At 41.9% G+C, this 20,018-nt stretch overlaps 1 protein-coding gene across 2 annotated transcripts in view; it reads left to right on the top strand.

The window, feature by feature from the left end:
* The window catches only part of Ss (aryl hydrocarbon receptor spineless), a 158,999-nt gene that overhangs the window by 113,408 nt on the left and 25,573 nt on the right, over positions 1–20,018 (top strand). For both annotated transcript variants that reach the window (XM_072015332.1, XM_072015331.1), the window contains exon 3: positions 7,098–7,216. In XM_072015332.1, the coding sequence (XP_071871433.1) occupies positions 7,098–7,216 (119 nt within the window). The remainder of the gene's footprint in view (positions 1–7,097; positions 7,217–20,018) is intronic.

Here is a 20,018-nt window from a genome sequence, read left to right as displayed (position 1 = left end):
CTATGCCGGAAAGTTGGTTGCTTCTCTCTTTCCTCGTATCTTATCCTTTTTCATCCGCGCGAAATCGCGTCCCTTTCGACCGTACCGCGATTTCCGCTCCGGTAACGCGCACCGGACGCGAAAGAATCGAAATCGCGGCCTAATTATTTCCACGAACCGGAGCCAGCGGTTCGCGTGAACCATCAAAGACCATGTTGCTAAGTCCTCGCGCAATCACCTGCCAGAAATCTAAACGCCCTTCTTGGGAATCAATTATCCTCCTCTTATTAATTATCGCCATTGTTGTTGATTGAGTGGTTTGCGTATCGACAACAACTGCTTAATCTTGCTGCACGATGTAGATGGAATAATTCGATATAGTCGAGTAAATTACGAAGGGTGTTAAGTAGCAATTTGGAAAACTTTCGAGGTGTCATTCAACCCTTTAAATACAGCTATTCGTTGATAGACGATGGAAGATAGATTTCGTGGAATTTCCGAATAATTTTACTTTTAACTTTAAAAAATGTTTTCCACGTTTTTCTTCGCTGATGGTAGGAGTCGTGGAAATGCTCCTACGTGGAACGTGTTAGCCGAGCATTAACTAAAATTTTCGTTGCAATAAACGGAGTTGGGATAAATGGAGTTCTACTGTGCTTTCAATGTCTAGTTGAGCAAAGCCGTGCCGCGAGGTCGGATAGGCCCGCGAGCAAAACAGATCACGGACTTTAGAACGGGCAATTAAAACGTTCGAGGAGCCTATAGATCCGCGGTCGAGATAAATAATGGCCGAAGAGTATGGCGGAGGAACGGCGGCAGCGAAAGGTCACGACACTATGGAACGCTCGCCGCGGAGGTAATTGGTTCGCGTGGGGAGGAAGAATACGCGATAATTGGCCGGGATAAGGGGATTACGAGGTTCCTGGGTAAAAACGCCGAGGATCGGTGGTTTTTCAGAAAGCCGCCAGCGACCGATCGAAAAAAGACTTTTTCGCGGTTCTTACCCGACGAAAACCACTTCGTCTCGCTGCTTATCGCGCGCCAGCCATTCGTTTTCGCGACATAATCAACCGAGAATTGTGGCGAGCGTGTGTGTTAGTGCGCGTGCCTCGCGCCTAATCTTTCATATTCGTTCGCCTCGCCAGGAATCTTGAACGACGATGGCGACTTCTGTGTCCCTCGTTGGCGTGCGATTCGCTTCCGCTCTTATTATATATCGAAGCTTTAGACCCTGAGGCCAGCTGTTAGATGATCGATCACCGGGTTTTTGGACGAAAGGCAACGTATTTGTAAGTGCATTTAGCATTAGGAAGGAAATCGTTGGGGGTTGCTAAAAAGGGGTAAAATTTTCGGCTGGTTTCCTGTGAAGTTGAATTGTTCGAAGAAATTGAAATTCTGATGGTCAATGCGGAAGTGAGAGATGGAGTTCTTCGTCAAAGTTGGGAACATTAATACCAGCCGGTTCAGTTTGTCCAGTCGAGAAATCGCTAAAGATTCGATAATATAATTTTTCAAGAGGTGACGAGCGTCGTTTTGTGTTCTCTTTGGAACGACAGTAGATTGTTTTATGTTATATATTTTTAAAAAAGAACAGAACAAGACTGCGAAATTTCTATTAAGACTGCAACAAGTATATTTTGTTCCACCTCGAGTGCATTCGACTACTTCAAGTGCAATTCAAGTACGTTTCGAGTCATGAGCTTTGTTTCAAAGAAGCATCTACGTTCTACTTGTCGTGTATCATATTGATTTCTCGATGACTTAAACAATTTTGAAAATAGATATTCGATATTTGAAAGCACTTAAAAGACGTACTTAACCCTAAGTATATCGTTAATTTTTTATTTTGGGAAAAGAAACTACAGCTATCGAAAGATACGTTGCCTGATTAGTTGGTTTTACGTCTATTTTGCTGTTCTTATTTAGACATATAGTCCAAATAAAGTTTCCAACAGACAAGGTATTCCTGTTCCTTCGTCAGGATGACGGTGCGTTTCACGCAGGCCGACTCGTCCCGGCTCGGGCTAAGTGAATGGTTAAGTAAGTGATTATCTCCTTGAGCGTATAATCGATCGATGATTAATGGGATCGGCGTTGTCGGATGCGATTCCAATTAGGAAGCGTCCACGGCGATCAACGCGTCGATACGCGTGCCGCCGCTTGATTGTTTCAGTCCACGTGGCCCATGCGATGGGCGTGCCAACGGACCATTTTTAATTTCCTCCGTCACTTTTGCCAAATCGAACCTTTCTGTCATTTTATTACCAGCGATAGCCATCCTGTTTAATATATCCAATTATAAAAGCATTTTAATCGGTTTAGGCGGAAGCTTCCATAATCACAAACCAACAAATAACAAATTATAATTTCCATTGGCTCGATGTGCCGCATAATTCACTCTTCTAAAATCCTATACGTATTCTTTAATATTTTGAATATAGGAGATACGTATCCTCTTCTTGTTTCTTTTTTGTAGTATTAATCACATTTGATACTAACTACGTTTAACCATTGTATCAATGTAATTGACTTTTACGTGCAATCAGATACAGCTAATGGAGATGCAAGATTTTCGAACGAAGTATTACCCCCAATTGTTAGTACTAAATTCTACTAATACTAGATTCCTATCGAGCTATAAATCCTATGAATTATAAAATATAGACGAATGCAAATTAAATAAAAGAATAATATTGCAAGTAAGAGATTCTTAAGTAAAACTGTCATTGACAATTGCGTACACCAACGAATAAACTCGTCTTCCTTTTCATCGCAATACCGAAGAAACTTCAAACAAAAGAGTCCCCGTAAAACGTCCTCTCGACAGCATCTGCTTTCTGTAGAAAATTGGACGATAAACGAATGATGGACACGTCCACGCCCGATAGTCAACAGCTTGACTAATTCAATTGCCGTCACCTTTGGCTCGGTAAGCGTGTCAGACTCGAAATGTAGCCTAAATCGTTCGGCAAACAAGCATGACGAGTAAACTTTCGCTCCCTCGTGTGTAAGATCGTGTTTCACGCGTTTCGAAGCGTGCACACGAAGAGAGATTCACGCGTCCATGAAGGGCCGTACGCCATCGCTCCGGTTCGCGCATTCCGATTGGCCTCTGGCTACTTTTCATTCCGTCGTTTCCGGTCCAGTCCGTCGGCCTCCTCGCGAGTCGACCTTGCGCGAGGAAGTGCAATTATTAACACGGATCTCACGGACTCATCGCCGTGCCAATCTCTCGTTGTTCCACGGATTGATCCTAATCTACGGATGCTTTTCTTTATTTCACGTTTCTTTCAGTTGCGTTGTTTCGCGCAGTTTCCGTGACGTCCACGACACCTTTCTTCCGGTGACACATAGAACGAGCCTTCCCACGAGAGTCGCTCGAACACGATCATCTCCGACGATACCGCGCTCTTTTCTAACTCTCCTTTGCTGCAAATAAACGCGAAATGAGTCGAATCGAACGCATCTTCGAGTTTCGACGTCTGGTTTGTGAACTTGAAATCGAAGTAAAAGTAACGAACCGTGACGAACGTGGAGCGAGAGATTCGCAATGCTGCCGTGCTCTTCTTAAATGGGGCTTTTTCGTGAAAAAGTTTCAGAATAATTCGAACGTGGCGCAGACCTATTTTTACCCCTATTTTAAGGATAAATTCAAAGTTGAAATAAAGATAGTGGTCTCTGACAAGTAGAATCGATATATGATGACGTTCAAGCGCTTCTTTTGTGTGATAGTTGTCCTTTGTAATAGCGAATGTACACATTTTCTAACATTTTATATTTTTTAATTTGATAAAAGTGCAGGGAGTAATCGGAATGTGACGCAGCTTCTCTCTCTCTCTCTTTCTAATTGAAATAAAATTCCAATTTCCTCTCATTACACGGAAATGTATCGTACGAAAAACGCGCCCTCGAGTCTGGATATTTTCGAAATGAACTGCAAATTAAGATACAACGATATTCCATGACGAACACGAGCGTGAAATTTACGTTTGCTTTGCTTCTACATACACCTGTACGATCGTTTTCATACAAAGACCGTGGCGAAGAATTACACGTCGCCCATTCACATCGATTCGTTCCCTCTGAAATCAGTGGATCGTTCTGCAAATACTCTGGTGCACGGTCGTTTGACACAGGAATTCTGTCGGAAACGCGAAGAGTCATCGATCGGGGAAGCATTAGCCACGGTCATTAGCCGTAGACGGAATGAAAGAGCATTGAAAATCGAATTGTCGTTAGGGTAAATAAAGCGAACGCAGCATCGTATCCTGCGGTACGCCGTTATCCCATCGGCCATCCTAAATGGGATCCTGTCCCAGAGGGTCGCGTGGCAGAACGTGGCCGCTTCACGACATTGCGTGCCACTATTTACGAGTGAACAACCTCTGTGTTGCTCATCCTTCCAGCACGCGTCATTCCTTCTCTCAAACGTTCCTTTTCGACAATTCCTTCCCGTTGCTCGTCAGGACAACCTGTTACTGCTCACCGTTTCATTGACTTTCCTATCCTGCTTCGCTAATGGCGAAAAGATCGAGATAATTTGCCGCAATTGAAACTAAAATTATCGCTTAAAAATATGTATGAAATTGTTGGTGAAAATCGGAAGGATATTTTTAAATAATGTTTCTATATGTAAAATATTTCTATTCGTAAATGACGTTTCCGTATTTCTACTTGCGAAATTATTCAAGCATTCCGTGCCTCTAATAGTAGTCTAAGCAGTCTCGATACATTTTGAATGGAAAAAGTTGAACTTTGCATTGCACATTCAATTCCTTGGAACATTCTCTACATGCGGTAATATGTGTTGAACATTTGCAAAGCAGGATTCCATCATCACCGTTAAAGATTAAGAACATTGAAACGCAACGTAGGTGATTAATCTTGAGTCAGGTTCTTCCTGGATAGAGTGGCTGTCGTCAAGGAGTAGTAGGAGGATAGTACTAAGTAAGCACGATGAAAACTGGCCTGGAGGGTCGCGTGGCGCACGCGTGCTTCACTGGAGGAACATTGCGTGCACCTTTTTATGAGCGGCCATCGGCGAAGTCGCACATCTTTCATGCACGCATCGATACCCTTCGACGCTAAATGCTCCACGAGGAGGTTGTTCACTTTCGAAACGCATCGGCGCGGCGGACTCGTATCATCCGGCTCTCCGACCGGCGGAGCTCACAGGTGGTCTTGTTCTTATTCGTTACACGGTCCGCAACGACGACGATACGCGGTGATACGACGTGGTGCTTTCACTTCACCTCGGCCTGGAACTCCTGAAATATCGTATTTTACCCGGCCGCGATCGGTTTCTTCGTGTAAATGATACGAAAATCGTGTGTCGACCTCAGGGTCCCCACATTGGCTGCGCGCGCGCGCCGTACGACAGGTTTCACTTCCACGTTCGAACCTCCCAGTGAATTGTTTTCGGTGCCCTAACAACAACAAGCGTCCGTTGGAATCGACGTGTTTAACCATACCGCGAACCTTGCATCTTTCATGTCTCAAGTCTCGTTCTAAGGAACAAAGGGGATTTGGAACGTTTTGAGAAGATCTAACATCTCATCGATATTTTTATATTTCGAGTTTGGTTTTGTTTTGAAGGATAGGAACATTTACAATATCTCTAGGAAGATTTAACATGACGTTTCATGTTTAACCTTGTTACGATCCTCGGATTTTTATATTTCAAGCTTGATCTCATTTTAACAAACAAAAAAGTGTACGTGTTTCGTGAGAATTTAACATGAAAGTTGATTTCTAAATATTTTTATATTCCAATATTAGTGTCATTTTAAGGGACAAATAGGATTTGCAACGTTCCAAGGAGATTTAACGTGGAATTCCACGTCATTGAATTTGACGTGCATATTGTACGTGTTATGTAAAACATTTGGAAATTCCATCGCTGCTGTAGTGAAACGCAACTGTCGTGATTATATGGATAAAATTTGAAACAGAACCGAAAATGTACATGCAAGTTAGAAGATATTTATTACAAGACATATGCATATATTATAATAAAATTCTATATAGATGAACATTTTCCCCAGTTCCTAGATTCCATAGAACACATGGTAATTTCAAACTTTTGGGTCGATAGCGACGATTAGACTGGTAACAGTCATCTGTTTCACATGGTATGTCACCCAAATGTCCAACTATCTATTACTCTTGTAAAATACAATTGTATTTTCTAAAATGAGAATGTTTTTTCGTCCACCAATTATCTTCTATTCGTCACCGTATAATTTCCTCTATCGTAGTAATGTAATTGTTGTCACAGTGTATGACTGGTCTTATTCTGACTCATCGTCGACATTCCCGAACCTATAATCATGCTAAACGTCAGTTTATTTCATCTTTATTTCGAGCGATTGCATTTTTATCTCATCATGTACTCTTTATCTTCGTTCTTATCGTGCGAAAGTCAGTCGAGAAAGAGAAGAAGAGTCGAGGAAGAGTTGACACGGCGATCGAACAACCCGAAATACTTCTTTATCTTCTCAAATCGAATCCTTCCGCTTGAGAGAAACGGACGGTTTCCACCGTTGAGGTGTCGTTGTTATCGGTGGCCTGTGTAATCCCCATCGTCGAATCGAATCCTTGCGCGAGAAAAAAAAAAAGAAGAAAAAAGAAGAGAAGAGAGAAGGGGAACGAGTCATCCGTACGGCGAAAGTATCAAACGACGGAAGGAGATTAATGGAGAACGGTCGCGGAGAAGATCCGGCAATACGTGACAGGATGTGAGCGACACTTCCTTTTAAGCCCTATAATAAGCCGTCGATCTGTTGCCCGTTACACCTGCCGTACCCCTTTGCTTAACATGCACGCTATAATTGCAAAATGTACGAGAACCAGATCCTTGCGTTAAATAATATTCTGTCGAAGCCGCCGAATTTTTACGATTTTTTACTCTGCGAATTTCTCTTGTTGCCCGGATATTAAGTTTTATGTTAGAGATGAAACGTCGCACGACATTTATGCGTATCATATAACGTTTGATTAACATTAATACTATAAGGTTAAGGTGTGCATAATGTTACAGGAGATGATTTTTAGAACGTTACAGGTGAAAGTTTCGATTAAAACGAGTTAACGAAGCGCTAAACTGTTCTCTGTTACAGTGGTGATGCACAAAGACAAGGAAGAAAATTCGCACCACGATTCGCATTACCGGGCGAGGGAATTGGCGGCGTTCGCTGCCTACGACCATCATCATCTCGATGGCGAAATGTTCCTGCAGGTGAGTTTTCTAAGACACCGGCTTCGAAGTCGACTCGATAAAAACAACTCACATAGCCTTAATATATTTTATCATTTGCAAAGATACTGTACAAGAGCTCCTCGTATACGACGAATCCTTCAACGGTAGAAACTGCGCTCCAACAATTTGAGAGACAAACAGAAGCAGTCTTTGACTCCTCCGCGATAGATGAGTTTTCCGATTCCTCTCGATAGATTGGCTTTTATTTCAATTACAATGGACACGGTTCGTCTCAAACTACTGCTGTTTCACTTCCTCCGTCTTCTCGTAATTGCGTAAACAACCCTTAAAATTGGCCACGAAATCCGCTAAAAACCCAACAGTTACCCGATCGCTGCGAGTTGCAAGTTCGGTTGCTCACAGCAAGTTGCAAGTTCGGTTGCTCACAGCGAGTTGCAAGTTCGGTTGCTCACAGCGAGAGGCTGTAGAGAAAGAGGCGGGAGGACGGCCTCGGCTGGAGGGAACGGGGCGAAATTAAATCATCGCGAGTGAGAGGAAAAGACAGGAAGAGGCGAAGGAGAGCAAGCGGGGGGGAGAGATATCCGGCTGATGAACCGGCTATGAAACCGAGGCGTACGAGGTGTCTATTCCTCCAAAGTATGGAAGGGTATATACACGGATTAATGGCGGTGTATCATGCGAGGCTATTACGTTCCCTTTCCTGCGTTTTAGCTGCACACACGGGAGAAACAGAGCGAGGGTGAGGCAGCTAAGTGGGGGATACGATACCAAAGATACTGGTGGGGAACAGTGGAATACAGACGGTGGGGATAGAAACGATATTGCTCGCACGTACGAAGCGGTACCCGCGATCCCATGCGATCGAACGATTCCTGCCAGCATCTATAACGGCCGGTTATTAATTGCTCGCTGGTTAATTGCGTTACGTAGCTCGTGCCGCGAGCTGATCCCCGGACGGGACATTCTGACAGCTTGAAACGCTAGCTGCCGCCATTTTTCCACGCGTCCTCCCGGCCTTTAGAAACCTAACAATGGGGTGTTTTTATAATTTTTCATGGTTTTTGTTCTTTGTGTCTCGTGTTTCTTTTTTTCTTCTTTTTTTCTGTTATAAAGAGAAAGAGAGAGAATCATTTGTGAAGTTGAGACTTTTAGTATAGATTAAAATGATAGATTAACAGGGTCGAAGAGATTAATCTACCGGGAATGACATTATAGTGTTTAACAAAGGGAAAGAAAGATGAACTGTTGTTACGTCAAAAGACGATGAATTAATAGAATAGTGTTTGAACTAGATTGGATTTTTTTATGCAATTTATCTCGTAACACGGTAGATGTTATTGATGTTAGGATATTAATTGTTTCAATATTTGGCTACTCCTCGCACTATCTCACAATTTCCATCTAAATTCAAGCGGCACGAAGCAACCACGTAATCCGATCCTTCCCATCTAAATTCAAACAGCAATCCTCGGCAAAAGGAAGATGGCAAACCGAAGCTCGCAACATGGACTCAACATCGCCTCTTTAATTAACTAGAAACGTAGCTTCCAGACGCAAGACATTAAGAAAAGAAGAAAAGAAACGAAGAATCCGGTCTAATAACAGCGATCGGTTTGCCAAAGTAGCTTCTGCTTCAAAAGAGCATCGTATCCCCGTGCACAACACGAGAATCGGATAAAAGTTTCATCCATGAAACACTTTCAATAATTCCACGAGGTAGCAGAAATTAACCGTTGAGCCAGGCCTCGTATTTTCTCTAATTCGTGGAGTTCCTTGAACCTGTCCTTCCGAGGACTTCCCTCGGCCTCCTACGCCTTTCTTCTCCCCCTTCGCCATTGGTCGCTTCTGCCTCCTCCTCTTCTATACCCACGTTATACACCGTTTTGCCGATCCTCATAAAGTTCACGAAGCCCGACAGTAAATCCGGTTTATGACAAGCCGACCGCCACCACCGGACACTCACGAAATTACGGCTGAACGATCGAATTTTTATACTCCCCCTTGCTACCAATTATAGTGTTTAGAGCAGGACCGCGCGACCGTAGGATCCAAAAATTTCTCGCTTCTTCCCGGTTCGAATTCCATACTCATAGAATTAGTTAAGTTGACGTAATCATTACGTAGTAGCAGTCGATCTGGAAGTCATTTTCTGGAAAACATACTCCTACATAGATATGCAACAGTTGTGTTTATCACCACCATTGGAGCGGGCTTGAGAAACTGCTACAGCGATTAAGTCGATAAATGGAAGAACAAAGAGTAAATCGTTATCGGATATTAGAATTTTTTAACCAGTTAGTTGTCTTCGACGAGTATACTCGTCGCGAAGAAATGACAATATTTCGTGCCACGACGAACCCCGTCGGTAATAGAATAGAAAAATGAAATAGTTGTTTCATTACAATTTAACTCTACGTTACAGCAGCCACGCGTACTCTGCACTTGACGACGTATACTCGTCATCGTTTACTTTTTGCGACACATTTTACCTGCACACTTTTTAAAGTTTTCGCGACAGCTAAACTGATTATGAGTTTCTTCGGAATTCACGATTGTTTATTAGCCGCGTTAAACGAGCTTGTAAGTAATTTGTTTCTTTGAGAATTTCCACGCTAAACGTACGATGAAATCGAGAAATACGTAATAGGTGGAGTCGATCGATTCGATCTCAGAAATAGATAAATTGCGTGGACGCACCGCGTGCGTCAATATTGCCGAATCTACTGGAGAGAGAACGAGAATAGGAAAATGATGGCATCTTCGTTTTATTTCGTTAAACCGCAATTGCTTGTAATAGTTATACGAGACGATTGAAACGAGGAGGTTGCGTAGCCAGAACGATAGAAAGAGTATCGCTGCATAATTTACGCGAGCAGAACCGAGTCCCTTGGAATATTTAAGGCAATTTCGCAGATAGCGATCGCGGCGGCTCGCGGAGATAGCGTGCAAACAGATACTTTCCCGTTGGATACTTACGATTTTCTCGACGGCCCGCGGATGCATTACTCGCGGCGAAGGTTTCCTAGCGCGAGACAGTTAGTGCGCGTTTTCCAACACTTTCGGCCGCGTTTTAACCGGCAACGAGAATTTCTGCCGCGACGAGGCAACCCGTAAATCCGTCGGCTCGGCTTCGAACGCCTCTCCGCGAATTCCTCTTTCCCCTGTTCGTCGTTTTTTTTTTTTTTTTTTTTTTTTCAGGAATTAAACGAGTTAAGTATGTAACGAGCCCGGCCCCGATATCTTTATGGCCGATCTCGATGAACAATTACTTATTAATAGTCGCGCTTAATGGGTCACGCGACCGTTTAATCACCGTAATAATCCTCCGTTGCATTTTTTCAGCCGATTTATGCTATCGAAATTGGAAGTCTAGTATTCCGAAATTTCGAAGATTGCCGTGCCAGAGCTCGAATTTTAGAGATTTGTCGCGTGTAATTTAATTTTAGAGAGCTTTAAGGTTCTTTAAAGTTCGTGCAAGCCTCTTTGTACGACGACATGTTGCCTACTTGCAGATCTTGAACGGATGTCGATAGCATTCAGTTGCTCGTTTATTCTCTCTGTTCGTCCCATGTTACGTTTTTCAATGATCAACTTCGAGTCGATGTTAACTACATATCAATTGCAAGTTCTTGTTCGTTTATCTTTTTCCGTCGATAGTAGCGATAAACGAAATTGAAAGTTCTCGGTATCGAGTCCTCAAACTCGTTGCACATTTCTCGAGCCAAGTCTTGCAACTCTGTGTCTACGATCTATGGTTTCGGAAAGACTTAAAGACTCTTAGCAATTAGAAATTCCACTCGTTGAAGGCTTTTATATTCTCTTTGCCAATCTGAAATTAACGTAGACGAAGTTGGAAGTTGTAAAAATAGAATCTTCTAAGCTCGTAACGCTTCCTGAAACGAAATTTTAAAATTACTCAATTTCACCTACTCAATCTTATTTCAACGAACTCGAATGTATTTTCTAATCCTAAATCAATGTCGACTCTGTCAAATTCTTCGTTTATCTGGGCTCGTTAACAATGACGATCGACGGAGCCAAGTGCTTGAGATCTTACGGGGTCGAATATGGGCACCGTATCAACATTAATCAGACTGGTCCCGGAGCGGGTTGAAATCGCCGGGATAAACTAATAAAACACGCGTACGCGTTCACGGTTGCCCCGCGAAGGGGATTTTTCAATCGGCGAGAAGAACATACTTTGCCAATCCATTTCTGCCATCTCTTGCAAATTATCACCCCGAGCAAAGCGCACGATACCCACCCCCCGTCGAGAGTGCGCGCCTCTCTCTCTTGACTCTCTTGCTTTCCTTTAGCAGAACTCCAACATACTTTTCTTGACACCGTGGCCACGGTGAACGATGCGCCCTGGAAAAATAAAACAGCATTCACCCTTACTTTCTTCCTTCCTGCCATTTTTTTGTCCTTTCTTCGTTGAATCGGTACATCGGTTTGTTTGATTTATATCATCGATGAGTCTACTTTGGAACAAGTTGTATACTGTTTGCCTTCGCAACATTGTTCAAAAGGATTCTCAAGATTTGTGAAGAGAGACGCCGAAGTAAGAAGTCGGAACAACTTTATCGGAAATTTATGGATTCTCGCCGATAGCTATTCGTACCATATTCCATATTCGTTTGGAATTTATTTGGATTTTTATTTTCAAGGGATGTGTGGTCTTTGTTATTTATGCTACCTGGTAATTCGCTGGCATGAAGAGGAAGATTATAGAGTAGATGTTCTGTACTTGTTTCAAGTAGTTGTTACACGTTAATAAAATTATTTTTTTTAATCGTCCGATCCGAAACCTTCGACCGAAGTACTTTCACATGGCAGGCTGTCGACTTCAGAATTTCAATTCCTACGTTTCTAATTAAAATGCCGTCGAATGCGATTGAACGCGGCTTACATCTCAAGAGGATTCAATTCGACAGCTTCCGGATAAATTGCTTCGCGATAGAATATTCCTCTTGCGTGGCTTTCCATATGGACGATCTCAACGAGAAGCGTAGCGTATTGAACGCTACCAATTACGATACTTTCTTCGCTTGCAATTATAACGCTTCTAAATATTTCCAATTTGCAAGCTTACGATTCCAACGCTTACAATTAAATTGTTACCGAATTAAACGTTCTGTATTTGAAAGCTTTTCACTCGAATGCTTTCAATCCGTTTCCAAAGTGAATATTTTCAACATTTTAACTTTCGAACGTAACAGTTTTCCGTTAGAATGAGCTTTTGATGAATATACCACCGAACCTAGTCAGCTTGTGAATACACCAAACGATCGTACGCGAAGACGTGTTGTTGGGAAAGATGAAACGTCAAGGAAAAAGCTGAATGAAACACGATGATTGGAAAGATGGGCGAGATGTAGGCGGCGATTGGAAGTTGGCTTGAAAGCCAGTGGCGTCTATACTCGTTGTAGTCTACCGGGCAGAGCTTGAGAGAGGCAGCAGGAAGAAAAATAGCTTGGTTATGATTACGGGTTACCGGTGGCGGGGGTTGTTCCTGACCACGACCCTCTTTTACCGCTACTGCGGTGTGGCTGGCGTATTAATGCGATACACGATAGCCTGCTGGCTATTAAATAAAAAATATGAGAGCAAAATGGCTGCTTTCGCGGCGATACGTCACCGAGAGGCGTGATTTGTACCGAAGCCCTGGCTAAAAATCGCCTTCCCCCGATTCCGCCGCGCAACAAAACCGCTCCCGGACCTCCGTGAATTTCGAAGCGCGTTTCATCGGCTAATGCACAGGTTCGCCGATTCACCTCGATGAATTCTTAACGAGCGAGCACCGTGCGAACGATCGACGATCGTACCGAAACGATCGATCGCTTTTGGGAAAAGTTCGATGGAGGAGGATTCTGGTGAACGACGAGGCTGATGATAGGTCGAGCCAGGCGTGGAGAATCGGAAACCATTTCGTCTCAACGTCTTATAAGATGTAACCTACACAAATTGATGAAAATACATCGTACAGTTTATTGTACAACAGTCGTTACGGTGATAATTTCATGATTGCGGTCCTCGGAGAAGAACGATATGGTACTTGGTTTGAGACAACTCTGGGCAAAGTAGAGTCCGGTAGAGAAACGTGTTGAGTTCGGTTTCGTGTCGTAAGATGCACAACGTGTAACAATTTATAAAGGTACATTGTGCAACATCCATCGTACAACAATTGTCATTCCGATAATTTTATTACCAAAGGACTTCAGAGGAAAGATGAGTAATCTGAGAATACTGTGGGAAAGTTAGATTCTAATTGAGAAATCCAACGTGTTATAGGATGTAACAGGCAGAATTTGTACAACTGTCGTTACCGTGATAATTTCATGATTGTTAAAGGCTTCGGAGGAAAAGCGATCTGGTATTTAATTTCGGAAAATTATGGAAAAGTTAGATTCTGGTGGTGAAATCTGATTCAGTTCGTTATACGATGTAAAAGATGCAAAACCAGTATATTCCATAAGCGAAATTCGCCACAGGTGGAGTTTTCTCTTGGGTTAGGTCGATGTCATTGGGGAACTAAATTTTATATTTTTATTCAGCGAAAATAGGAGTAACTCGGTTTTATCGTTAACGCGTTACGTAAGAGATGTGCTTAGTGTTGCTTTATGTAAGAGATAGGTTGCAGCTAGTCTAACTAAATAAACGAAGCACATATACGAGCTGGCGCCACAAATTCGTCTGACCTAGGTATCGAGTAATGCTACTACGCGAAAAGAGTGCCGCTAGCGAATTGTGTATTCGTCTTCGATTTTCGTGAGACTCGGGATCATCGGTTGTCGAGGATGATTTTTACAGAATTCGTGGACGATCGAGACGAACGACAGGAAAACAGGCAGGACGAAGTTGAGCAATCAGCCAAGAGGCAAAAGGGGCAGACATGCAAGCATCAGCAACAAGTAAGAGCTTGGATCTGCTGCTCAAGTCGACGGTGAACTCGCACGGAGTACACTTACATTGCAGATTTATTTGACTATCGAACGAACAGCGAAAGATTCGCTCTCTTATTTGTTTATTATACGCGTTTATCATTCTTACCAATTTTTAAAAATTGAAAGTCTCTTCCCGCTATATTCAACTCGTTCACTCGTCGTTTCGATTCACAAGTGCTTGAACAATTGCCTCTTATCTTTTGTTATTATTTTTTAAATTTAGAAAAAGGTATGTATAGTGCATCAGAAGTCAATATACACTAGAAGTGAAATGAACGTGTTAGGTTCGGTCTGTACAATCGTAGTAAAACACGATGACGGAGAGCCTGATCGTTTACATTGTCTACAATTGCCATTAGAAGTACGCTAAGTATCAGAAGTATACTTAACAGGAGAAAGAATGCAGTATAGGACACTACGCTATACAGACATCTGCATTATTGCCATTACCATAGACATGCATTCTTTCAGACTATTTAATCATTATATATGATATATATCGTTAAACAAAATGTGTATTGATAGCTGTAGTTAGGAAGACTGTATTTACGTGCTAATAAACACCGATCGCCGTTTGCTGCAAAAACCATGGAAACTGTTTTCCACGGAAAAAAACACTTCGTAAATACACCGTTGTATAATGGACGGGATTTTTGGATAAAAACCAAAGGTAGAGTGGTTCTAATAGGAAGTTTGAAAGGAAGCGACAAGTCGCTCGAAATTGTTCAAAGTCGCACGCGTTTCATTATTCCATCCGGAGAGCCGGTATCGAGATTAATCAAACAAGATAGGCGGGTAATCTGCACTTGCGATCGAAAACCGTCGCGCGAAGAGGAGCCGAGTGATTCGACAGGGGCAGGTGTCGAAGCTCGGCAAAGAAAAAGGCGAGCGTGCGTCGTCCACGACCAAGGAAGTGGCAGCCTGTCGACGATTAAATGAACTTTTATTTTCGTATCGGCCGCGTTCCAGGCTGTCGTGAAGCCGCCGGATGCTGCCTCGTTAATGACCGTGTGTGCACTGTGAATGGCGTTGTATATAGTGAATGGTATGGCAAATATGTTGCAAACGAAGTTTACGAGGTGAAGGTATTCCAAGTAGCCAGATTATTTTTCTTTTATATCGTCCAGTTGCTATGGCTGCTTTTTTTGTCGTACAGGGTGCATCAAAGGTAGCGTTAAAATCCTTCCAATCGTGTTATTATTATTAATTTTTATCGTTCTTCTGCGATATCTTATGAATATTCTTCTTGCGAATATAATTGGAAATATGAAAGTTGGATAGAAAAGTTGTTTTAACCAGTGAATATTATAAACAGTTTGAACTTTGAAATGGGTGAATATTCTTTGATCACCTTGTATACAGAATTTATAGGCATTCCGTTTAACTCATTTAGTTACCTCATCTAACGGGGAACTCGATCATCGTTATTACGAGCGTCGAATGTTTCATTTTATAGCGGTAAACCGAAGTACCGAATGAGAGGGATTTTTGTCCGTGTATGGCCATAAAGTTTATCAGAAAAATAAAATTGTTTATATATTTCGGTGGAATAATAACGCGTCGAATAAATCGATATTAAGTGTTAGTACGTCGTGCCTTCTTCATGAAACCAGCGGTGCAAAATACACAGTCCTTAAAAAATTCAATCCCGCAAGATTTTAGGTACGTACGATGATTAAATAGCTCCTACATATTTCTACAAAAATGTTACCAGCCACCGGTTAATAAATAATCGACAGCGACGTTGAACACGAACACGATCCTTTCCACAAACTAAACCCATTTTTAAAACCAATATCCGAGACAGAATATCGAACAAAATGGACATGTTATTATTACAGAATCACTCTGTATACCTGTCACAACGTCCCTTCGAGACAAGCCCATAAACCATTTCTCCTATAATCGAATAAATAATTCCGAATGCTAGTTGTACTATCGAAACGACAAACGTGGGATTGTTTTGAAAGAAACATTTGAACCCCTTTAGAGGGAAGGGTGGCATCGAAACAGCAATTTCTGGCCCGTGATTGCGTTCCTTCATAGCGTAACGGCGGTTTAGACTGATAACCGGAAGCCGGGCGCAAGGGAAAACGGGGCGATCGGCAAAGTGTAGTGAGTCAGTGAGACACGGGCTGAGTCAAAGGTAAGTGTAGGTTAGGTGGGTGCATGGGATGGGATGATATGAGGTTAGGTTGGTGGTCGACGGGGCTCGCCTTGGTCTGGCACCGCTAGTCCTTCCCGTATTGATCGCGTGCTCCTTTCCTCCCTTAGATACCACCCCCTTTTGCGCCTTACGTATCGCCAGCATTTGCTCTTACCCTGGCGTCGACACCGACGAGACACCGGCCATGGATCCTCCGCATCGACCAGATTCGATATTTCATCCGAATCGTTCGTTCGATGACCCTTCACGAGTTTATTCTATTTTATTCCTCTTCCTGTTCCTCGTTTCCTGCTGTGGCATCTTAATTTCCTCACCTGTCATCAGGATTATTATCTTTCGCTGTAATTGGTCGACTAATGGTACTAATTAATCGACAAGTTACAAGTTGACGGTTATTGGCGTTTCTTTCACAGTTTTATCATTTTTTAACGATTTCGTTAATACTGCAACTGTCAAAGTAATTGAAACGATCGATCAGCAATTTTTTATAAAACTCTATAGATGTATATATTTCGTACGCAGATTATGTAGATTTACTACAAATCGTCATTACATACTTGGAATGATCTTTTTTAAATATATGGACGATATATGTACAAGCTTTATGTTTCAGTCGTAGGTGGTTCTACTATTAAGTAGAATAATCAGTTGGCTTGTAATTTGTAGAATTTACTCACAGAACTTTATTTGTTCGATATCATTGAACTTGCCACTATTATGCGATTGAGTTTATCGGCTTGTAACTTGTAGAATTTCGTTAACGTTATTAGTTGAATCGCGCTAGAGGACGCAGGTGTTTCCTTCATCCCCTTAACTTCTTTTATTCTTCCATTGTGTCCTTTCATACTTTTCTCATTCCGTCTAACTCGGTAGAAGTCTTAATCGTCGGAACAAATGAAATTTCGATGATTGCCGCAGAAACAAGTGTCCTCGCTGCGGATAGATGCAGATACGATTAATCATTCGCGAGCATAAAACGTCGTCGAGCGACTTTCGTCGGCGGACGTTTCCCGGACGCGCGCTGTCTAGCCATCTTGCTTAGTTCAGACGCGAAAAAAATGCCGTCTTGATTTTTTTTCGACGAAAAAGGTCCCGTTGCCTCGCGAATATTAATTTCGCGAACGTGGTTCAAGCTACCCTTCCGATGTCCATAATTAATCACGCTCGAGCATGAAACCCATCGAGCAAACCATTATCGTTTATATTATTATTTCTTGCGTCTTATCATTCATGTATTTAACCCGGGACATTTTTCCCCTGCCGTTGATTTTGGACGAGATGATTGATGGCGCCACGAGATCATCGATTTAACACCGATCTCGATTTCTTGGAATTTCAAATCTCATCGATAGATGTTTGTTTGAAATTTACTTCTGTCCAAAAGCGTTGGAGTGAAACGCCGTTGAGTTGAATATTTTGGCCGTTTGTAATTAAAATATTACGTCGAGTATTTACGAACGGGAGTATTCATTTTCGAATAGAATGTGAATGCTTCTGAATTTATGTGTCTCGAACCCCAAAAGGTACAATTTAAACGGTGCTTTTTAAATTAATTTTTAATTGTTTAATTAACAACTCTGGCATAGCGAAAATGAAATCCTCACACCTGCGACTCGAACACCTTCGAACTTACCACGTTCGAAATAAAACATATGTGAGGCAAAGAAATTTCACTCGAGAAACACGTGAACGTTTAATCGCAATTATCTAGACCAATATTCAGAGTTCCTTTCGGGACGTAATTCGTCAGAGCGGAAGAATCTGTCTGATCTCGTTTCGCGTGGCCCGTCAACCTCGACAGCTTTAGCAACTGTAGCTTTGTCGTTCGTGCGTACGTCGCCGATAACGGCCATTCCTTCGTCACGGAGCACGAACGCGACCTGGCAATAATTTTATGAATTTATCGTTTTCCACGTGTTCTGCCGGCGGCACTCGCGATTACTTCCCCTATTTCGTTAATTAAGTCGTCTCTTACGAAAAACATTACTGTTCAATAGGCTGCTTAATTGCCTGTGCGTTAATGAGCTATATAAAGTCTTAACTAACCCCTGTCGTAAAATCAGTTTGCGTTACTGAGGACTAGTTTTCATTCGCGTCTGGCTGCGAGGCAGAATGAACTGTGATCCGAAGTGACTTTATTCCAGAACAGTAGATAGGGTTTTAAAATACAAGCAGAAGATAAAGATGTAGTATATACGATACCGTTCATAATTATTCAGTGAAAATTGAATACTTTTAGATATTGGACGCTATCAAGGCGAAAACTTCCCAATTGAGTATTCTCAGGTCGAAGGATGTCAAATAGCACGCCTCCAAATTAAAAGTATTTAAATCGAACGCTGCAAGTGAGAAGTTTAAAAATTGCACGCTCTCAAGTCGAATACTTTCAAATTGAACGCACTTAAACTGAGCGCTTTCAAGTTGGGGTCGTTCGATTCAAAAGTATTCGAGTCGGAAGCTTTTAATTTTGCGAGCCTAGAATACGAAAAGATTGCAGATTGAAATTTATTCTACCAAGTTTCTCGCTTGTGAAGGAATTTATTAATCCCTGGAGAAACTACGAACAGGTTTCCACCGGCGCAATAATTTTCCTGATAAATTACATTGCGAAAGGGAAAACGTTATTGTTCGCTATCCAATGCATCGCGAGTAATAGATATATTATTATACAAAACAGACAACAGGGAGTGTAATCGATATCGCAGAACGTATATTTACTTAGTTGATTTATGTACTGTGCCATATGAAGTGCGAGTTAATTGCCGACTCGTAATGAATCATGTGTTAATTAAATCGCAACGTAATTGCATTTAGTAGATCTAAACGGATCCCTTCCCCCGAATAAAGATTTCCTTTTGTTTGTTTTAATGAAATTCCGCGATGCAAAAAACGTGTGTCTATTATCTGATTTACATACAAAAATTCATTAGGCTTTACATGAATTAAGAGGAATCACGTTACAATTAATAGTAGAATCTTTTATCTTGGTATATAATTTATTACGGTGAACGTTGTCTTCCGATAAGTATCTGTTACACCTGCGATCACACAGAAACTAGAAGAAATACAAATTGCCGTTTAATGTTCAACAGATATGGCAAAACCAACCATCGAGCTTTACGTTTTTCTAAAGTTGAGTCCTAAAGCTTGGATCTCAGATTGATTACATTTTTATGTAGACACAAGCGGACGACCGATGTTGATTTCAATAGATTTTTAGATTCGAATGAAGCAAACGGGACATTTGCGAATTCTGTATTTTAGAATCGAAAGTTTTTAAATTAGAAGCTTTAGAATTCGAGAATTGAACTCCTGAATTGAAACTTTTCCGAAAACCTCCGAATTGAAATTTTCGAGAATTCGAAGCTTCGATGTTAGAAGCTTTCGTCGTATCGAACTAAAATTTCGCCAACTGAATGCTTCAGAGACGAAATGTACATGTTTCTGTACGCAACACGCGGCGAAATTGGCAGCGTTTTCGAGCAAGGGAAAAACAAACGCCGGATAAAAACAAAGGTAAATTGTATGCGATAGGAAGGAAATATGCTAAGGAGCAGATATACTTGGCCGATTAGATCGTGGCTCGAAAAATTGGAAGCGAGTTACGTGTGCGGAAACTTAAGAGCAGCTTAGTCGAAATAATAAAGGAACTATAAATTCTGACTGTGAAGTGGCACGCGAGTTGCGCGCTATCAATCCGCGAGAGCTC

This window comes from Bombus fervidus, chromosome 13, assembly GCF_041682495.2.
Source record: "Bombus fervidus isolate BK054 chromosome 13, iyBomFerv1, whole genome shotgun sequence".
NCBI classification, from domain to species: Eukaryota; Metazoa; Arthropoda; class Insecta; order Hymenoptera; family Apidae; genus Bombus; species Bombus fervidus.
Note: the sequence above shows the minus strand (reverse complement) of the source record. Positions and strands in the feature narration are given on the sequence as shown.